This window comes from Schistocerca serialis, chromosome 2 (assembly GCF_023864345.2).
Source record: "Schistocerca serialis cubense isolate TAMUIC-IGC-003099 chromosome 2, iqSchSeri2.2, whole genome shotgun sequence".
NCBI classification, from domain to species: Eukaryota; Metazoa; Arthropoda; class Insecta; order Orthoptera; family Acrididae; genus Schistocerca; species Schistocerca serialis.
Genome location: NC_064639.1, coordinates 225,111,547 through 225,131,839, shown reverse-complemented (window position 1 = coordinate 225,131,839; position 20,293 = coordinate 225,111,547). Strand labels below are relative to the sequence as shown.

General features: G+C 43.1%; 1 protein-coding gene across 1 annotated transcript in view; it reads right to left on the bottom strand.

Annotated features, from left to right (window-relative positions):
- Positions 1–20,293, bottom strand: part of LOC126455855 (UDP-glucosyltransferase 2-like) — an 82,986-nt gene that overhangs the window by 6,674 nt on the left and 56,019 nt on the right. The window contains exon 6 of the mRNA XM_050091617.1: positions 16,941–17,160. Coding sequence (XP_049947574.1) covers positions 16,941–17,160 — 220 coding nt within the window. The remainder of the gene's footprint in view (positions 1–16,940; positions 17,161–20,293) is intronic.

Sequence of the window (20,293 nt, the reverse complement as noted above, 5' to 3'; positions counted from 1 at the left end):
CATCTGTAGACTTAGAGAAAGCTTTTGACAATGTTGACTGGAATACTCTCTTTCAAATTATAAAGGTGGCAGGGGTAAAATACAGGGAGCGAAAAGCTATTTACAATTTGTACAGAAACCAGATGGCAGTTATAAGAGTCAACGGGCATCAGAGGGAAGCAGTGGTTGGGAAGGGTGTGAGACAGGGTTGTATCCTCTCCCCGATGTTATTCAATCTCTATATTGAGCAACCAGTGAAGGAAACAAAAGAAAAATTCGGAGTAGGCATTAAAATCCATGGAGAAGAAATAAAAACTTTGAGCTTCGCCGATGACATTGTAATTCTGTCAGAGACAGCAAAGGACTTGGAAGAGCAGTTGAACCGAATGGATAGTGTCTTGAAAGGAGGATATAAGATGAACATCAACAAAAGCAAAACGACGACAATGGAATGTAGTCGAATTAAATCGGGTGATGCTGTGGGAATTTGATAAGGAAATTAGACGCTAAATGTAGTAAATGAGTTTTTCTATTTGGGGAGCAAAATAACTGATGATGGACGAAGTAGACAGGATATAAAATGTAGACTGGCAATAGCAAGGAAAGCATTTCTGAAGAAGAGAAATTTGTTAACATCGAGTATAGATTTAAGTGTCAGGAAGTCATTTATGAAAGTATTTTATGGAGTGTAACCATGTATGGAAGTGAAACATGGACGATAAATAGTTTGGACAAGAAGACAACAGGAGCTTTCGTAATGTGGTGCTACAGAAGAATGCTGAAGATTAGATGGGTAGATCACATAACTATTGAGGAGGTTGTTGTTGTTGTGGTCTTCAGTCCTGAGACTGGTTTGATGCAGCTCTCCATGCTACTCTATCCTGTGCAAGCTTCTTCATCTCCCACTACCTGCTGCAACCTACATCCTTCTGAATCTGCTTGGTGTATTCATCTCTTGGTTTCCCTCTACGATTTTTACCCTCCACGCTGCCCTCCAATGCTAAATTGGTGATCCCTTGATGCCTCAGAACATGTTCATCTTATATCCTCGTTGCAAGACACTGTCCGTTCCGTTCAGCTGCTCTTCCAGGTCCTTTGCTGTCTCTGACTGAATTACAATGTCGTCGGCGAAACTCAAAGTTGTCATTTCTTCTCCATAGATTTTTCCGTTTAATGCCCTCGACTCCTATAACTGCCATCTGTTTTCTATACAAATTGTAAATAGCCTTTAGCTCGCTGTATTTTACCCCAGCCACCTTCAGGATTTGAAAGAGAGTAATCCAGTCAACATTGTGAAAAGCTTTCTCTAAATCTATAAATACAAAGATGGTTCAAATGGCTCTGAGCACTATGGGACTTAACTTCTGAGGGCATCAGTCCCATAGAACTTAGAACTACTTAAACTTAACTAATCTATGGACATCACATACATCCATGCCCGAGGCAGGATTCGAACCTGCGACCGTAGCGGTCGCGCGGTTCCAGACTGTAGCGCCTAGAACCGCTCGGTCACTCCGGCCGGCTTCTAAGATACGTCGTAGGGTCAGTATTGCCTCACCTGTTCCTACATTTCTACGGAATCCAAACTGATATTCCCCGAGGTCGGCTTCTACCAGTTTTTCCATTCGTCTGTAAAGAATTCGTGTTAGGTTGCAGCCGTGGCTTATTAAACTGATAGTTCGGTAATTTTCACATCTGTCAACACCTGCTTTCTTTGAGATTGGAATTATTATATTCTTCTTGAAGTCTGAGGGTATTTCGCCATTTTGCTCACCAGATGGTGGAGTTTTGTTACGCCTGGCTCTCCCAAGGCTGTCAGTAGTTCTAATGGCATATTGTCTATTCCCTGGGCCTTGGTTCGAGTTAGATCTTTCAATGCTCTGTTAAACTCTTCACGCAGTGTCATACTCCTATTTCATCTTCATCTACATTCTCTTCCATCTCTATAATATTGTCCTCAAGAACATTGCCCTTGTATAGACCCTCTGTACACTCCTTCGACCTTTCTGTTTTCCCTTCTTTACTTAGAACTTAACTTTGACAAATACAGAACATTGTTTTTAACAGGGCGTGCAATCATTACGGGCAGCAGTGCATGAATTGCAACGTGCTCTCATGCTTGTCACAAGGTCGGAAAGTAGCTCTACCAGCATAGTTGACAACTGCTGGATGGTCGTTGGTGCCTGTAGACCTGCTGATATATGTCTCCCTACCGTATCCCACATGTGCGTGATGTGATTTAAGTCAGGGGAAGCTGCAACTCATGCGCCGAGTATCCTCTCACTCCAAGAGGTCCACCACTTGTGCTCTTCGAAGTTATCGCGCCTTTTCATCCATAAAAATGAAGTCAGGGTCGAATGCTCCCCTGAAAAGACGGACATGTGGAAGGAGCACAGTGTCACGATAACGCTGATCAGTGAGTGTATCGTGTTCAAAGATTTGGAGATCAGTACGCCCGTGCAAGATTTTGCCTACCACCGCCATAACACCTGGACTACTAAATCTATCATGTTAGACAATGTTCCTGTGTGCATCACCTCTCACCAAAAGAGGATACAACCACAATCACAAGTCAGACTGAATGTGTTCTTGTCAGAGGAGATAAAGTGACCCCATTCTTCTTTGGTCCAGTCCCTATGCTCTTGGCACTATCGCAAACGGTTCCTTTAATATGCGGGTATTAACGGAATGACAAGTGCTGGTCAGCGAGCAAAGGGATCACCCCCATCCAGCCACTATTTGACGTTTGTCTCTTCTTGCCTTCAGGACAATGTAGCCGTCAACTGCTGCTACACCTCACCGTGGTCAGTCACCTCCCTCCTTCGCCCAGCAGTACCAATGGTTTGTAATGCTCCCCATGCACGTGAAATAATGCTATGAGCAGTTCCAAATTCGTGGGCTGAACTCATTACACTTTATGTTTCCAGATTCCCGATGATTGTTCACCTTGTGTAATCAACCAAATTTCGTTACCCACTCATGTCGACAGAGCACCCCAATTGCTAGCTGATAGACACACACTGTCATTCCCAGTTCCCTCAGTTGTATGTTGGGTAGCTGGCCCTACCTGAAGTTATAGTCAGGCCGGCTTCACACCATGTGGCGTTGAACTTCCCGTACACGACTAGGAGACCACTGGAAACACACTGCCAAACTTTCATTCACTCCCGATGAGCTATTATTAGGTATTAGTAAGTTATGTTACTTTATCTATCATGTCATTAAGTTTTTCCTAGCACTGTATATACCTTTACTGTTGATAACCGAGGGGGAGATTGAGGGTGAAAGTGAAAAGCGTGAAGAAGAACATCTTCGTTCAATATAAAGCAGTGGACAAGAGCACCAAGGGCAGATCACCTAGTATTTAGTGCAGCTCATAGAAAAAAGATAAAGATGCATCGTGTGATCGCAAACATCCATTGACGGATAGACAGAAGAATATACATATACACAGTGTTGCCTACTTAAACGTTTCGATGCAAGAATCTCTGGACCGATAGAGAGTGAAAACCGAGTTTCACGATGAATGTCAGGCAGAGCTCATGAAAGTAAACACTGTGAGACGTTCTAAAATGTAACCAAATATTATTTTCAACACAAACTTAGGTTTTTTTTAATGAACTATTTATCACGCAAACATCAGCAGCGTAGTTTGCATCGCAGTACATTAGCTACTCCCCCCCCCCCCCCCCCCCCAAGAAATTGCAAAGCGAAATTGAACCTTCAATGAACGACACGCGCCGCTATTGTAAATCCCAAAATGCAAGTGTGAACTCCACGTAGCTCGTAATCGCGATGTGACTGACGTACTACGATGTGACAAACATTGAATTTATTGTTGTTTACACTGTTATTGAGTGGACTGCAAACAATACAGACGTCCAGTCACGCACAATGAAAATCAAGGAAAGGAGTTACTCGTTCGTGCTTTATTGATCTTTACTACAGTACTGGAATAGACGTTGCAGTAAAGAAATTCCGAATTTCACCGGCCAGGCTTAACATAGTTAATGGGTAACCAAGGATCTAACAGAGGAGTAAAGGCTAGTTGTACGTAGTTGTACATCAATCAGATAAAGGTACTTGACACAAACAGAAATGTCAATGATTACGTTAAAACTGAAATTTTGCACATACTGAAAAGGTTACATAAACTTTCACTAGTACCTACAAATCGAACATACGTCTTCTCAGAAACACACGAAATGTAAGACGATTTGCAGTCACATTGCTCAAAGCAGGAACGCTACAGCCTATTTTAGAAGAGATCACCATTTACATGACTACACCTCTATGCACGCTCCAACATTGATCGGCTCACTGCTGTCAATGTTTCTGGTGTTATTGCAGCACATGCAGCGGAAATACAGGCTTTAATTTTGTCCACTGTTGCTGACACCTGCTGATACACCACATTTTTTCACACGTCCCCAAACAAACAAAAATCCATGTGGTAACGTCGTCGAACGCGCTGGAAATCTCTGAACAGGACTGCCCCATCCTATCCATCGGTTTGGGGACTGTTGGTTTAGTGCATTTCTTTCCGCCATGGCACCATGCGTAAGGCATCCATCATGCTGACGCAAGTGAAGAAGTAGATCTTCCATCAGTCCAGGTAAGCTGCATCTCGAGAATTACCCGTACAGTCAACCATTAAGAATGCCATCAGCAAATATGAGACAACCATGAGTTGTCCTACAATACCACACTGTGCAGTGACATTCCAGTGTGGGTTTTCTGGTGACTAGTTGTGCATATTGTGTAAGTTGACGTTCCAATGGTTTGTAAACATGGCATCATAGGTAAAAAGTGTCCTATGCATAAAGTTCCAGGTTCGACGCAGAACTCAACTCACTAACAGTGTTCCAGGCGAATTTGGTATTCTTTGTTGTGAAGCCCTTGATGTAGTGATATGCGGATGGGCGGTCTTTATGCCTACGAAGAATGTGCAGGACTCTTGTTCGGCCTGCCGATGTGGCCGAGCGGTTCTAGGTGCTTCAGTCCGGAACCGCGCTGCTGCTATGGTTGTGGGTTCGAATCCTGCCTCGGGTATAGATGTGTGTGATGTCCTTAGGTTAGTTAGTTTAAGTAGTTCTAAGTCTAGGGGACTGATGACCTCAGATGTTAAGTCACATAGTGCTTAGAGCCATCTGAACCATTTGAACGCTTGTTCGAGGGATTCTCACCAGTCTATCGATTTACAGCGAATTTGCATGAGGGTTCATTGAAGCGGCTGCCAGGACAGTTGCCTCCTCTGCTTCGTGTGTTACTTCTTTGCTCCGGATCCGCATTTGTGAAGACATGCGTCCTGTCGCGTGAAGGCATTAACACTTTTCGAAAATGAAGTGCGGGTCGGATCATGTCTATTGCGTAACTTTGGGTATACAGTTGTGCCGCTCAATCCACTTTGGTGACATTCTCCATAAAGTAGTGACATGTCAGCTATTTACATGTCGAATGCCTCGAACGGATGGACAAATAAATTAACACCATGCTCACGACACTGATACCAACTACAGTGTACAGTACACTAGTGCAATTTACCTGTACGTACCTCCACACAGATCAGCCTGCTCCGTAGTAAGCAGTTCTTCCACACAGCCGCAACTACGGTCCGTTGCAGTACACAAGTGCAGAGACGAATGGTTTTACTGGGTAGTGTAATAGTTGAATGTACACTAACCGGTAGTATTCTGTAGTGTGTACATAGATAAATAAAACATGAAAGAGGGAAACCACCATATACCTATCAATGTTTGTGGCTGGAAACCCTGTTATTACGTTCAGTCCTCGTGATAACAGTGAAAGTAAGATTACGCTCGTCAATCACATAGCGATTAGCAGTAACGAGGCTTTGCGCTTGCTTCTCCGGATATGCAATAGCGGCGCGTTTATTTTGTAATTTTCGGGATATAACTGACTTATTGACATGCAAACCCCGTTTTGTAATTTTTCGTGTTACTGGCTGCTTAAGATATAATACGGCGTGTCCATTTAAAAGAGGTGTGGCCGAGCGGTTCTAGGCGCTTCAGTCTGGAACCGCGCGACCGCTACGGTCGCAGGTTCGAATCCTGCCTCGGGCATGGATGTGTGTGATGTCCTTAGGTTAGTTAGGTTTAAGTAGTTCTACGTTCTAGGGGACTGATGACCTCAGATGTTAAGTCCCATAGTGCTCAGAACCAACCGTTTAAAAGAAATTTACGCTGATCAGCCAGAAAATCATGACCACCGACCCACTATCGATATAAAGCCATCTACGCCACAGCAGAGTCAACTGGCGAGGAGTGACTGCTAGCCAGAGGCACGAAAAGTGCGTGTAGTATCAGCCAGCGCACTGTCCTTGTGTACACACATCCGGAACCTGTACATAAAATTGGAATAGATGACAACATAAACACCATTTCCGCTCTTTTCACGGCTCGTGAAAACCACACATTGCCTGTTGTACCACCATACAGCGAGACCCTGAGAGGCAGTGGTCCAGACTGCTGTCCACACCGGTACCTCTGATACCCAGTAGCACGTCCTCTTGCATTGTCCCACTCCTCAACGGCGATGCGGCGTAGATCCCTCGGAGTGGTTGGTGGATCACGTCGTCCATAATCAACCCTTTTCAGTCTATCCCTGGCATGTTCGATAGGGCTCATGTCTGGAAAACATGATGGCCACTCTAGTCGAGCGATGTCGTTATCCTGAAGGAAGTCATTCACAAGATGTGCACGATGGGGGCGCGAACTGTCGTCCATGAAGACGAATGCCTCGCCAATATGCTGCAGATATGGTTACACTATCGGTCGGAAGAAGGCATTCACGTATTGTACAGCCGTTACGGCGCCTTCCATGACTACCAGCGGCGTACGTCGGCCCCACAAAATGCCACCCCAAAACAGCAGGGAATCTCCACCTTGCTACATTCGCTGCACAGTGTGTCTAAGGCGTTCAGCCTGGCCGGGTTGCCTTGAAACATACCTCCGACGTTTGTCTGGCTGAAGGCAATATCTGTGTTTCATGGTCAATGTGAAGGTCCGAGGGAAACAGAAAAACTGCAGTGGTGCACCGGAATCTAATACTGATCTCCCAGAAGAAGCTCAAAGCACAGACTATTAGAAGAGTCACTCCTCTTGTACTCAAGTGGGCATTGTGCCTTTCGTATTCAATCCCGATGCAATATCTCATCGGTGAAGAGAACGTGATGCCAATCCTGAGCAGTCCATTCGGTATGTCGTTGAGCCCATTGTGTCGTGGTTGCACTCGCCATGGACGTCGGGAGTGAAGTTGAGTATCATGCAGCCTGTAGCGCACAATTTGAGTAGTAACACGACGTCCTTTGGCTGCACGGAAAGCATTATTCAACATGGTGGCGTTGCTGTCCGGGTTCCTCCGAGCCATAATCCGTAGGTAGCGGTCATCCACTGCAGTAGTAGCCCTCGGGCTGCCTGACCCAGGCATGTCATCGACAGTTCCTGTCTCCCTATATCCGCTCCATGTCCGAACAACATCACTTCGGTTCACTCCGAGACGCCTGGACTCTTCCCTTGTTGCGAGCCCTTCCTGGCACAAAGTAACAATGCGTACGCGATCGAACCGTGGTATTGACCGTCTAGGCATCGTTGAACTAAAGACAACACGAGCCGTGCACCTCCTTCCTGATGGAATGACTGGAACTGATCAGCCGTCGGACCTGCTACGTCTAATAGGCGCTGCTCATTCACGGTTGTTTACATTTTTTGGTGGGTTTAGAGACATATCTGAACAGTTAAAGGGACTGTGTCTGCGATACAATTTTTTTTTTTTTTTGTCATCAGTCTACTGACTGGTTTGATGCTGCCCGCCACGAATTCCTTTCCTGTGCCAACCTCTTCATCTCAGAGTAACACTTGCAACCTACGTCCTCAATTATTTGCTTGACGTATTCCAATCTCTGTCTTCCTCTACAGTTTTTGCCCTCTACAGCTCCCTCTAGTACCATGGGAGCCATTCCCTCATGTCTTAGCAGATGTCCTATCATTCTGTCCCTTCTCCTTATCAGTGTTTTCCACATATTCCTTTCCTCTCCGATTCTGCGTAGAACCTCCTCATTCCTTACCTTATCAGTCCACCTAATTTTCAACATTCGTCTATAGCACCACATCTCAAATGCTTCGATTCTCTTCTGTTCCGGTTTTCCCACAGTCCGTGTTTCACTACCATACAATGCTGTACTCCAGACGTACGTCCTCAGAAATTTCTTCCTCAAATTAAGGCCGGTATTTGATATTAGTAGACTTCTCTTGGCCAGAAATGCCTTTTTGCCACAGCGAGTCTGCTTTTGATGTCCTCCTTGCTCCGTCCGTCATTGGTTATTTTACTGCCTAGGTAGCAGAATTCCTTAACTTCATAGACTTCGTGACCATCAATCCTGATGTTAAGTTTCTCGCTGTTCTCATTTCTACTTCTTCTCATTACCTTCGTCTTTCTCCGATTTACTCTCAAACCATACTGTGTACTCATTATACTGTTTATTCCATTCAGCAGATCATTTAATTCTTATTCACTTTCACTCAGGATAGCAATGTCATCAGCGAATCGTATCATTGATATCCTTTCACTTTGTATTTTAATTCCACTTCTGAACCGTTCTTTTATTTCCATCATTGCTTCCTCGATGTACAGATTGAAGAGTAGGGGCGAAAGGCTACAGCCTTGTCTTACACCCTTCTTAATACGAGCACTTCGTTCTTGATCGTCCACTCTTATTATTCCCTCTTGGTTGTTGTACATATTGTATATGACCCGTCTCTCCCTATAGCTTACCCCTACTTTTTTCAGAATCTCGAACAGCTTGCACCGTTTTATGTTGAACGCTTTTTCCAGGTCGACAAATCCTATGAACGTGTCTTGATTTTTCTTTAGCCTTGCTTCCATTATTAGCCGTAACGTCAGAATTGCCTCTCTCGTCCCTTTACTTTTCCTAAAGCCAAACTGATCGTCACCTAGCGCATTCTCAATTTTCTTTTCCATTCTTCTGTATATTATTCTTGTAAGCAGCTTCGATGCATGAGCTGTTAAGCTGATTGTGCGATAATTCTCGCACTTGTCAGCTCTTGCCGTCTTCGGAATTGTGTGGATGATGCTTTTCCGAAAGTCAGATGGTATATCGCCAGAATCATATTCTACACACCAACGTGAATTGTCGTTTTGTTGCCACTTCCCCCAATGATTTTAGAAATTCTGATGGAATGTTATCTATCCCTTCTGCCTTATTTGACCGTAAGTCCTCCAAAACTCTTTTAAATTCCGATTCTAATACTGGATCCCCTATCTCTTCTAAATCGACTCCTGTTTCTTCTTCTATGACATCAGACAAATCTTCCCCCTCATAGAGGCTTTCAATGTATTCTTTCCACCTATCTGCTCTTTCCTCTGCATTTAACAGTGGAATTCCCGTTGCACTCTTAATGTTACCACCGTTGCTTTTAACGTCACCAAAGGTTGTTTTGACTTTCCTGTATGCTGAGTCTGTCCTTCCGACAATCATATCTTTTTCGATGTCTTCACATTTTTCCTGCAGCCATTTCGTCTTAGCTTCCCTGCACTTCCTATTTATTTCATTCCTCAGCGACTTATATTTCTGTATTCCTGATTTTTCCCGGAACATGTTTGTACTTCCTCCTTTCATCAATCAACTGAAGTATTTCTTCTGTTACCCATGGTTTCTTCGCAGCTACCTTCTTTGTACCTATGTTTTCCTTCCCAACTTCTGTGATGGCCCTTTTTAGAGATGTCCATTCCTCTTCAACTGTACTGCCTACTGCGCTATTCCTTATTGCTGTATCTATAGCGTTAGAGAACTTCAAACGTATCTCGTCATTCCTTAGTACTTCCGTATCCCACTTCTTTGCGTATTGATTCTTCCTGACTAATGTCTTGAACTTCAGCCTACTCTTCATCACTACTATATTGTGATCTGAGTCTATATCTGCTCCTGGGTACACCTTATAATCCAGTATCTGATTTCGGAATCTCCGTCTGACCATGATGTAATCTAATTGAAATCTTCCCGTATCTCCCGGCCTTTTCCAAGTATACCTCCTCTTCTTGTGATTCTCGAACAGGGTATTCGCTATTACTAGCTGAAACTTGTTACAGAACTCAATTAGTCTTTCTCCTCTTTCATTCCTTGTCCCAAGCCCATATTCTCCTGTAACCTTTTCTTCTACTCCTTCCCCTACAACTGCATTCCAGTCGCCCATGACTATTAGACTTTCGTCCCCTTTTACATACTGCATTACCCTTTCAATATCCTCATACACTTTCTCTATCTGCTCATCTTCGGCTTGCGACGTCGGCATGTATACCTGCACTATCGTTGGCACATTACAAGTGTGTCTGAATACACAGCGCACTCAACGCTCCTAACGATTGGCCTCCTTTTCTAACGGCCCATGCGCGTGGGAATGTTAATACCACGGCATCGACAATTACAACTGAAATGAGCAAGTGGCCATAGGCACAGGACGTTGGCGCAATGCGTTGCATGGTCTGATGAATCCGGACACCTTCTTCACCATCGGGACGGGAGGGCGCGATTCCATCGTCTTCCAATGTAACAGCTCCTTGGCACGTGTAATGCGGGACGGAGACAAGATCGTGGGACTCCATTATGCTCTGGGGAACATTTACGTTGGCATACATGGGTCGAGTCGAGCTCTCGCAAGGCACCGTGACGGTTAAAGGGTATCGTACACTAGTTGCAAATCACATACACTTCTTCGTGACGATCATATTTTCCTGCGGAACTAGCACTTTTCAGAAAGGTAATTGGCCATATCACAAGGCCAGGACTGTGAGGGGGTGGTTTGAGGAACAAAGTGACGAGTTCCAACTGATGTGTTGGCCTCCCAATTCGGCAGCGCTGAACCCGATCGAACACATTTGGAATGAGACTGAGCACGCTGTAATTTCCTGGGAAAATCCCGTCGAAAGAATTCAGAACTGGGCTCTGCGAGTACTGTCCAACTTCCTACTGACCTTTTTTTTTCATCAATCTTTGATACAGCCCGCCACGTATTCGTCCATCGTGCCAGTCTCTTCACCTCAGAGTAGCTCTTGTAACCTACGTCCTCAGTTATTTGCTGCATGTATTCTTTGTCTTCCTCTACTGCTTTCTCTAGTACCATGGAAGTTACTCGCAGATGTGTTAAAGACATCGTATCACATTGTCCTTTCTTCGTTTCAGTGTTTTCAATATGTTCCATTCCTCGCTGATTCTGAGGAGAGGGCTCCTCATTTCCCACCTTCTCAGTCAATCAAATTCTGAACATTCTTCTTTAGCATAACATCGCAAATTCTTCGATTCTCCCCTTTACCGGTTTTTCCAGAGTCTGTGTGCTCCAAACGTACATTTCCTAAAGTTCTTCCTCGTGTTAGGAGCTATGTTTCGTATTAGTAGACTTCTCTTGGCCAGGAACGCCTGCGTCTGTTTTTGATGTCCTTACTCCGTCTGCATCGGTTACTTTGATTCACAGGGAGCATAATTCCTTAACTTCGTCTATTCCTTGATCCCCAACTCTTATGTTAAGTTTTTCTTTGGTCTCAGTTCTGATACTTCTCATTACTTTTGTCTTTCTTCGATTTACTTTCAATCCATATTCTGTTTATGCTGTTAATTCTGTTTAAAACATTCTGTAATTTTTCTTCACTTTCACTGAGGATATCACTGTCCTCAGCGAATCTTATCATCGACAATCTTTCACCTTGTATTTTAATCCCACTCTTTCAATTATTTTTTATTTCCATCGTTGCTTCTTTCTTGTATAGAGTGAAGAGTAGGAGCGAAGGATACATCCCCGTCTTACACCCTTTTTAATCCGACTACTTCGTTAGTCGTATAGAAGTCTTCCTTCTTGGTTCTCAAATATGCTGTATACCACCCGTCTTTCGCAGTAGTTAACACTTATTTTACTCAGAATTTCGAACATCTTACATCAATTTATACTGCCGAACGCACTCTCTAGGTCGACAGTCCTATGAGCGTATCTCAATTTTTCTTCAGTCTAGCTTCCGTTATCAACTGCAATTTCAGAATTGCCTCTGGTGCATTTATCTTTCCTAAAGCCATACTGATCGCCATCTATCAGATCCTCAGTTTTCTTTTCCCTTCTTGCATATGTTATTTGTGTTAGCAATTTGAATTCTTGAGCTGTTAAGCTGATTATGCCTTAAATCTCGCACTTGTCGGATATTGCTGTCTTCGTAATTGTGTGGGCGATATGTTTCCGAAAGTCTGATGATATAGCGCCAGTATCTTACGTTGTACACACCACCGTGTATAGACGTTTTGTTGCCACTCCTCCTAGTAGTTTCAGAAACTGTGATGCGATGTTATCTATCCCGCCTAATCTGACCTTCAGTCGTTCAAAGTTCTTTTAAAGTCTGACTCTAATACTATCCCTTACATGTCGACTCCTGTTTCTTCTGCTATCACATTTTGAAACATGTCATCCCGTCATGGAGGTCTGCAATATACTCTTTCCTCCTATCTGCTCTCTCCTTTGCATTTATTAATGGAATTTCCATTCCACTCTTAATGTTTCTACTCTTGCTTCTGATTTCAGCGAAGACTGTTTTTACCTTTCTGTATGCTGACTCAGTTCTTCCGACAATCATATCTTTTTCGATGTCTTTTCATTTCTTATGTAGCCATTTCGCTTTAGGTTGTCTGTTCTTCCTATTCATTTAAGTTGTAAGTGAGTTGTATTTCTGTATTCCTGTGTTTTCCTGAAGGCTTTTGTACTTCATTCCTCGATCAGCTGAAGTGTTTCTACTTTTACGCATTGCTTCTTCGCAATTATCTTCCTTGTGCCTGTGGTTTTCTTTAACTTCACCGACTGACCTTTTCATAGATGGACATTTCTCTTCAAATAAATTCCTATTGAGAAGTTCATTATCGTAGTATCTATAGCCTCAAAGAACTTCAATCGTATCTCATCAATCCTTATTATTTCCGTATCCTACTTTTTTGCGCATTTATTCTTCCTGAGTAGTCTGTTAAACTTCAGCCTCCTCTTCGTTATTACTAAATTGTGATCTCAATTTACAACTCATCACGGGCACACCGTACAATTCCATATCTAATTTCGGAATCTCTGCCTGACAATGACGCAATCTAACTGGAATTTTCCTGTATCTTTCGGCCTTTTCTTGTGATTCTTGAACACAGTATTCGCTATTACTAGATGAAAATTACTGCAGAACTTAACGCCCTTCCCCTCTCTCATTTCTAATAACAAGCCCATATTCTCCCGTAACCCATTCTCCTAGTTCTTCGCCCACAACCTCATTCCAGTCCATCATGAGTATTACATTTTTATCTCTCTGTACGTAATGAATTACCCTTTCAATGTCCACATATATTTTCTCTCTCTGCACGTTCTGTTTGCAACATTAATGTGTATATCAGAGCTATTGCTGTCGGCGTTGGTTTGGTGTCGATTCTGATGAGAACAATCCTATTTCATTCCTACTACGAAGCCCGTATTCTCCCGTAACCCTTTCTCCTAGTCCTTCTCGTACAACCTAATTCCATTCCTCTAAAACTATTACATTTTAATCGCCGACCGGAGTGGCCGAGCGGTTCTAGGCGCTACAGTCTGGAACCGCGCGACCGCTACGGTCGCAAGTTCAAATCCTGCCGCGGGCATGGATGTGTGTAATGTCGTTAGGTTGGTTAGGTTTAAGTAGTTCTAAGTTTTAGGGGACTGACGACTTCAGAAGTTAAGTCCCATAGTGCTCAGAGCCATTTGAATTTGAACATTTTAATCTTTCTGTACGTACTGAATTACCCTTTCAATATCTTCATAATTTCCTCTCTCTCTCTCTCTCTCTCTCTCTCTCCACGTTCTGCTTGCGACGTTGGCATATATACCAGAGCTACTGCTGTCGGTTTGGTTTGGTGCCGATTCCGATGAAAACAATCCTGTCAACGAATTATTCACGGTAACTCACTCTCTGCCCTACGCTCCTATCCATAAAGAATCCTATTCCCCTTACATCATTTTCTGCTGCTGTTAATATTACCGTGTTCTTGTCTGACCAAAAATTCTTTCCTTCCTTCCATTTTACTTCACCGACCTCCCGTATACCTGGTCTGAGCCTTAGCGTTTCCCATATTAGATTTTCTAACTCCACGTTCAAAATTCTAACGTTCCACGCCCCGACTCGTAGAACGTCACCCTTTAATTGGTTATTCAATCTTTTTCCAGTCTTCACCTCCCCCATTGAAAGTTCCTTCCCGGAGATGAGAAAGGGGGACTAAGTCCGAAATCTTTTGCCAATGGAGTGATAATCATGACACTTTTTCAATTACAACACACATGTCCTATGGATGCACGTTACGCGTCTTTAACGCAGTGGTTTCCAATGCCTCCTGCACCCTCATGCCGTTGATCATTGCTGATTCTTCCATCTTCTAGGGCAGCTTCCATACGTCACATACGACTTCTCCTTGAGCCTGCAGCAGTTGCCTGGGGCAACGCTGCCGACACCCGCATCGAACATCTGCACCGAATTCAGAATAGGGCTCTGGTACTGGCTCTCCACCTTCCTAGGGATTGTCTACCGTGAGAACTGCGTCTACTGGCTGATGTATCACGTCCGGAAAGCGATGTCGAGAAATTGCAAGGATGTTCTACCAACATGCAGCTAGCTCTGCAAATATAAATGTCAAAAACCTAGGTAGCAAACGCGCAAACTGGCTCACTCGACGACTGCTAAGCAATTTTCTGGACTGACATGGTGCGATATTTAAAAAAAAAGTCGGTATAAAAGAAAAGTAATAAACCTTCTGGAACGTATTGAGTACGCACTGCACATTTAATATGCAGTAAAAAACAAAAACGTAATATGTGTTATTTGGATCATTAGTTCCGTTTTAATCAATTCCTTTGTTTCAAAATAAAGGATACGATGACGAATCTCTATTACTATGTGTTCCACAGACTTTTGATACTTGCCTGTAGCTCAAAGAAATTCTTTTATTAGATACAACACATGCTGAGTGGAACAATTACTTATATCTGATCGCATGCGCGTCGTCTAATTCAAATATGAACTAGTATCGAGAGGTTTTATAAACATTCGTATCGACTGCTCCTGCAAAGAAAATTAATCTATCCCTGCCCACACACAGTTCAACTTGACGAGTTTAAAATTACATCTGAGGGTGTTTCTGCTTGTATTCCGCATAAGCAAGTCATCTTGGTACCCATCAAGGGTCAAACAACTAAACTAGTATACAGGGTGTTACAAAAAGGTACGGCCAAACTTTCAGGAAACATTCCTCACGCACAAAGAAAAAAATATGTTATGTGGACATGTGTCCGGAAACGCTTACTTTCCATTTTGGAGCTCATTTTATTACTTCTCTTCAAATCACATTAATCATGGAATGGAAACACATAGCAACAGAACGTACCAGCGTGACTTCAAACACTTTGTTATAGGAAATGTTCAAAATGTCCTCCGTTAGCGATGATACATGCATCCACCCTCCGTCGCATGGAATCCCTGATGCGCTGATGCAGCCCTGGAGAATGGCGTATTGTATCACAGCCGTCCACAATATGACCACGAAGAGTCTCTACATTTGGTACCGGGGTTGCGTAGACAAGAGCTTTCAAATGCCCTCATAAATGAAAGTCAAGAGGGTTGAGGTCAGGAGAGCGTGGAGGCCATGGAATTGGTCCGCCTCTACCAATCCAGCGGTCACCGAATCTGTTGTTGAGAAGCGTAAGAACACTTCGACTGAAATGTGCAGGAGCTCCATCGTGCATGAACCACATGTTGTGTCGTACTTGTAAAGGCACATGTTCTAGCAGCACAGGTAGAGTATCCCGTATGAAATCATGATAACGTGCTCCATTGAGCGTAGGTGGAAGAACATGGGGCCCAATCAAGACATCATCAACAATGCCTGCCCAAACGTTCACAGGAAATCTGTCTTGATGACGTGATTGCGCAATTGTGTGCGGATTCTCGTCAGCCCACACATGTTGATTGTGAAAATTTACAATTTGATCACGTTGGAAAGAAGCCTCGTCCGTAAAGAGAACATTTGCACTGAAAAGAGGATTGACATATTGTTGGATGAACCATTCGCAGAAGTGTACCCGTGGAGGCCAATCAGCTGCTGATAGTGGCTGCACACGCTGTACATGGTACGGAAACAACTGGTTCTCCCGTAGCACTCTCCATACAGTAACGTGGTCAACGTTACCTTGTACAGCAACAACTTCTCTGACGCTGACATTAGGGTTATCGTCAACTGCACGAAGAATTGCCTCGTCCATTGCAGGTGTCGTCGTAGTTCTAGGTCTTCCCCAGTCGCGAGGCATAGGCTGGAACTACTCTCTAAGACCCCGATCAATTGCTTCGAACGTCTTCCTGTCGGGACACCTTCGTTCTGGAAATCTGTCTCGATACAAACGTACCGCGCCATGGCTATTGTCCCGTGCTATTCCATACATCAAATGGGCATCTGCCAACTCCGCATTTGTAAACATTGCACTGACTGCAAAACCACGTTTGTGATGAACACTAACCTGTTGATGCTACGTACTGATGTGCCTGATGCTAGTACTGTAAAACAATGAGTCGCATGTCAACACAAGCACCGAAGTCAACATTACCTTCCTTCAATTGGGCCGACTGGCGGTGAATCGAGGAAGTACAGTACATACTCAAAAACTAAAATGAGCTCTAACATGGAAACTAAGCGTTTCCGGACACATATCCACATAACATCTTTTCTTTATTTGTTTGTGACGAATGTTTCCTGAAAGTTTGGCCGTACCTTTTTGTAACACCTTGTACGTAGTCGTCGGAGGTATTGAACAAATTTAAGTCTTGATGACACCTTTCTCAGCTAAGATGTCGGTTAAAATATGGTCGTAACTTACGAAAAAAAGCGTAAATTAGCTTACTTGGAGTCGTGAAGGACGGTCCGTATGTTCCTCAGCAAGGCGTCCTTGGTGATGTCACTGTACTCTAGCCGGACGCCAGCCCCAGTCTGTTGTATCTTAGCGGCGTTGTGCGCCTGGTCGCAGAAGAACGGGATGACCAGCAGCGGCACGGCGTGGTACGTGGCTTCATTGAGACTCTGCAGGCCACCTTGCGTGATGAAGAGTCGCACGTTTGGATGAGCTGTAACACACACAAACAAGTAAAATGTTACAAAAGTCTTCAAAACAGTTATATTGACGTTTCTTTGTCGGATAACGTGATTTCCACCCTCTTAGGATGACTTGTTAAGTCCACGTAAGCTCGCTGTAAAAATATTAGTCCCCCGCTTAATAGAGCCGAATTTCGTGATGATCACAATCAAGTTCTGATGACATAAGTCGTAGCAGTGAAGCGATATGCACATGCATGCTTCAGTTGGTTGTGTGTAATGAGCGTAATAAGATGTATCGGCGTGGAAATTTGAGACAATGGCAGAAGGAAGCTGTCGTGTTTTGACGTGTCCATTACCACACCGTGACTGATGTTGTCCAGTACTCCCATCTTCATCAGATCACAGACATCAGAAGAATTTAAAACTGAGGGCGTGTCTATAAGTACAGCAATAAAAAAAGATAAGTCCGGGAGAGCTGGACCCGTGGATGAGACGGACCAGTGGTGTGTTTCCCAAATGCGCCGCTGGAGGGCAGCTGCCGCTACTTGTAAGGAAGCTCTTTCGTCAAGAAACGTAGTGTAGAAGTGCTGCTGTCATTTTCGTGTTAGTTATGCAGAAAAATCAGATTCTCTGTTGTGATAAACCGAAAAGTTTTATCGTGCAGTTACATAAGTGCAATATTAAGGCTTAGTTTGTATAATATTGATGCAGTTTTTTTACTGTGAAGCTGACAAATGTGTGGGTTTGAAACAAATATAAAATGACCACAGAGTTGGCTGCCTACAGACAAAAGTGGTGGTGGTTCTTCTTTCCCAGACCGTTGGGAGCGATGGACCAATGTTATTTGGGAGATATGGACTACTTGTTTTCATGCGAGAGAAGTTCTACACAATTAAATTTAGCTCAAGGTATGCACAGTATACCCACTGAAGATAGCCGCAGTCCCAGACTATTATTATTTGTCGGAAGATATGTCTGTGGTAACAAATGCAAGACAGAATGTTGTACACAGGTCAGCCAACTACTTCAAAACTCGTCAAAAGAGCTACTGATCCCAAACACATCGCCGGCCGGAGTGGCCGTGCGGTTCTAGGCGCTACAGTCTGGAACCGAGCGACCGCTCCGGTCGCAGGTTCGAATCCTGCCTCGGGCATGGGTGTGTGTGATGTCCTTAGGTTAGTTAGGTTTAATTAGTTCTAAGTTCTAGGCGACTGATGACCTCAGAAGTTAAGTCGCATAGTGCTCAGAGCCATTTGAACCATTTGAACCAAACACATCACAAGGGCAGAGTTATCTACAAAAGTCAAATTCCTTCACTGACACAGCTTCGGAAGCCACTTCTACTAAACCTAAAACTTCAAAGATTACCACCTACAATCTGAAAGCCAGCTGAGACAAAAATTTTGGAAGAAATATCACCTGTTCCTTCCACTGACAAAACCATTATTTTTAAGAGGAAGGCAGCAACTGTATCCAGAGGGCTAAATTCTGTTTGAAATATTGAAACTGTAAAGGAAATGAGGGATAATAATAGAAAGCAAACAGAAAAAAGGCAAGAAATGATTACCAAATGGAGATAGCAGTGAGACGAAAAACAGACTGAAGATGCTCGATGAGATATTGCAAGTATCTCACCTGTGCAGACACTGTAGAAGATTATGAAAATAACTTTGATGAATCAGATTAGGATGAATGTGTTGGATGTGGTAAACTCTACTAAGAAACTGATAAAAATTGTGATTGGATTCAGTGTGTTCCCTGTTCAGATCAACATTTGGTAATAAGTGTAGCTGCTGTAGTGAGAGAAAGACAGACTTATGCTTGAACAGAACTAACAACTCATTACAAAAGCCAATGTTAATTAAACATATTCAAAACAAGAATCTGAAATTTTTATTGACTCCCATCTTCATGTCTGGCTTTTTTTTTTTTTTTTTTTTACGTGCTCTTCTGTCCAAGACCATTGATCGACCTTACCCATACACTTATGGGTGAGATGGACCACGCATATATGTTTTCATTTTATCATATGTCTTTTTTTAAGGGGCAGTGCCTCAGTGATACACTATACTTAAGTTTGTATGGCACTCTACACGAACATACCGCTGGAGGTCAAAAAAGTTGAAAAATACACAAATTTTATGCTGAAGAAGAACTGTGGTCCACCTCTCCGTTGTCAACTTTAATGAGGGAAGTGTTTGTAAGGCAGAGTGTTGTTAGCCACAGCTGAAACTCTCAAACAGACCGGGAAAAGTGAAAGCTGTAGTGTAAACCATGTTTGGATGACGGCGATAGTGGCTGCTTACGTTTCCACGTGTGCATATGTAATACACACAATTCAATTGCAGCAAACAACTGATAGGAAATGTTTGTATCATAACTAAAAACGCAAAATGACCGTGTTGCAAGTATACAACAATAGAAACAAGAAAAGTCCAGTAAATTTCTTCCGGATGCACTACTTGAAGAAAGTCATCTTTTTGAAATAAAAAAAAATATTCCGAAGTGATTTCCTTGCACAAATGTACGCTCTTTTCTTAAGGAAATGTTTCATGTCATCTTTGAAAAATGTGATAAAACGCGATTGAACTGTTAATTCAGGTCAACGATATCAGGGAAATCAACCTATGGCTGAAACGAATCGAAGGAATAATTTCAAATTTTTCATAACAAAATGTAATCGAGGAGCGAAGCACTATTTCTTCTCGTCTCCATCGAAGTAAGCTGGCGTATTTTATGTAAGTCCCTCTGTGGTAGTATTTGTTTTGATTTATAATTAAATGTGTTAAAATGGGGGTATATTTATGTTTCAATTAAAAGGAAATGTGCTCCCCGCGATTATTAAGCGGTACATGATTTATGATTTTTGTAATAGTTTTATTTAGAAAACCCAGCTGAATCCGTGAGGTCAGCAGATGATGATAAAGTGAGGCCATTTGTCAAATGCAGTTCGCATTCGGCCATTGATTTCATTCCGTTATAAGCAAAACGCGTCCATGAGATTATTTGCAGATACTTTGCACAAGCTCAAATAGCGAGGGAGGATCGGTAAGCAACGCATAATAATTTTTTTCTACCCTGGTATTGAAGCTGAAATCCTGAAACGTCGTTTTTTCTGTTTTCCGTCATTCCTTCGTTGCTTCAAAATTCATGCAGAATTGT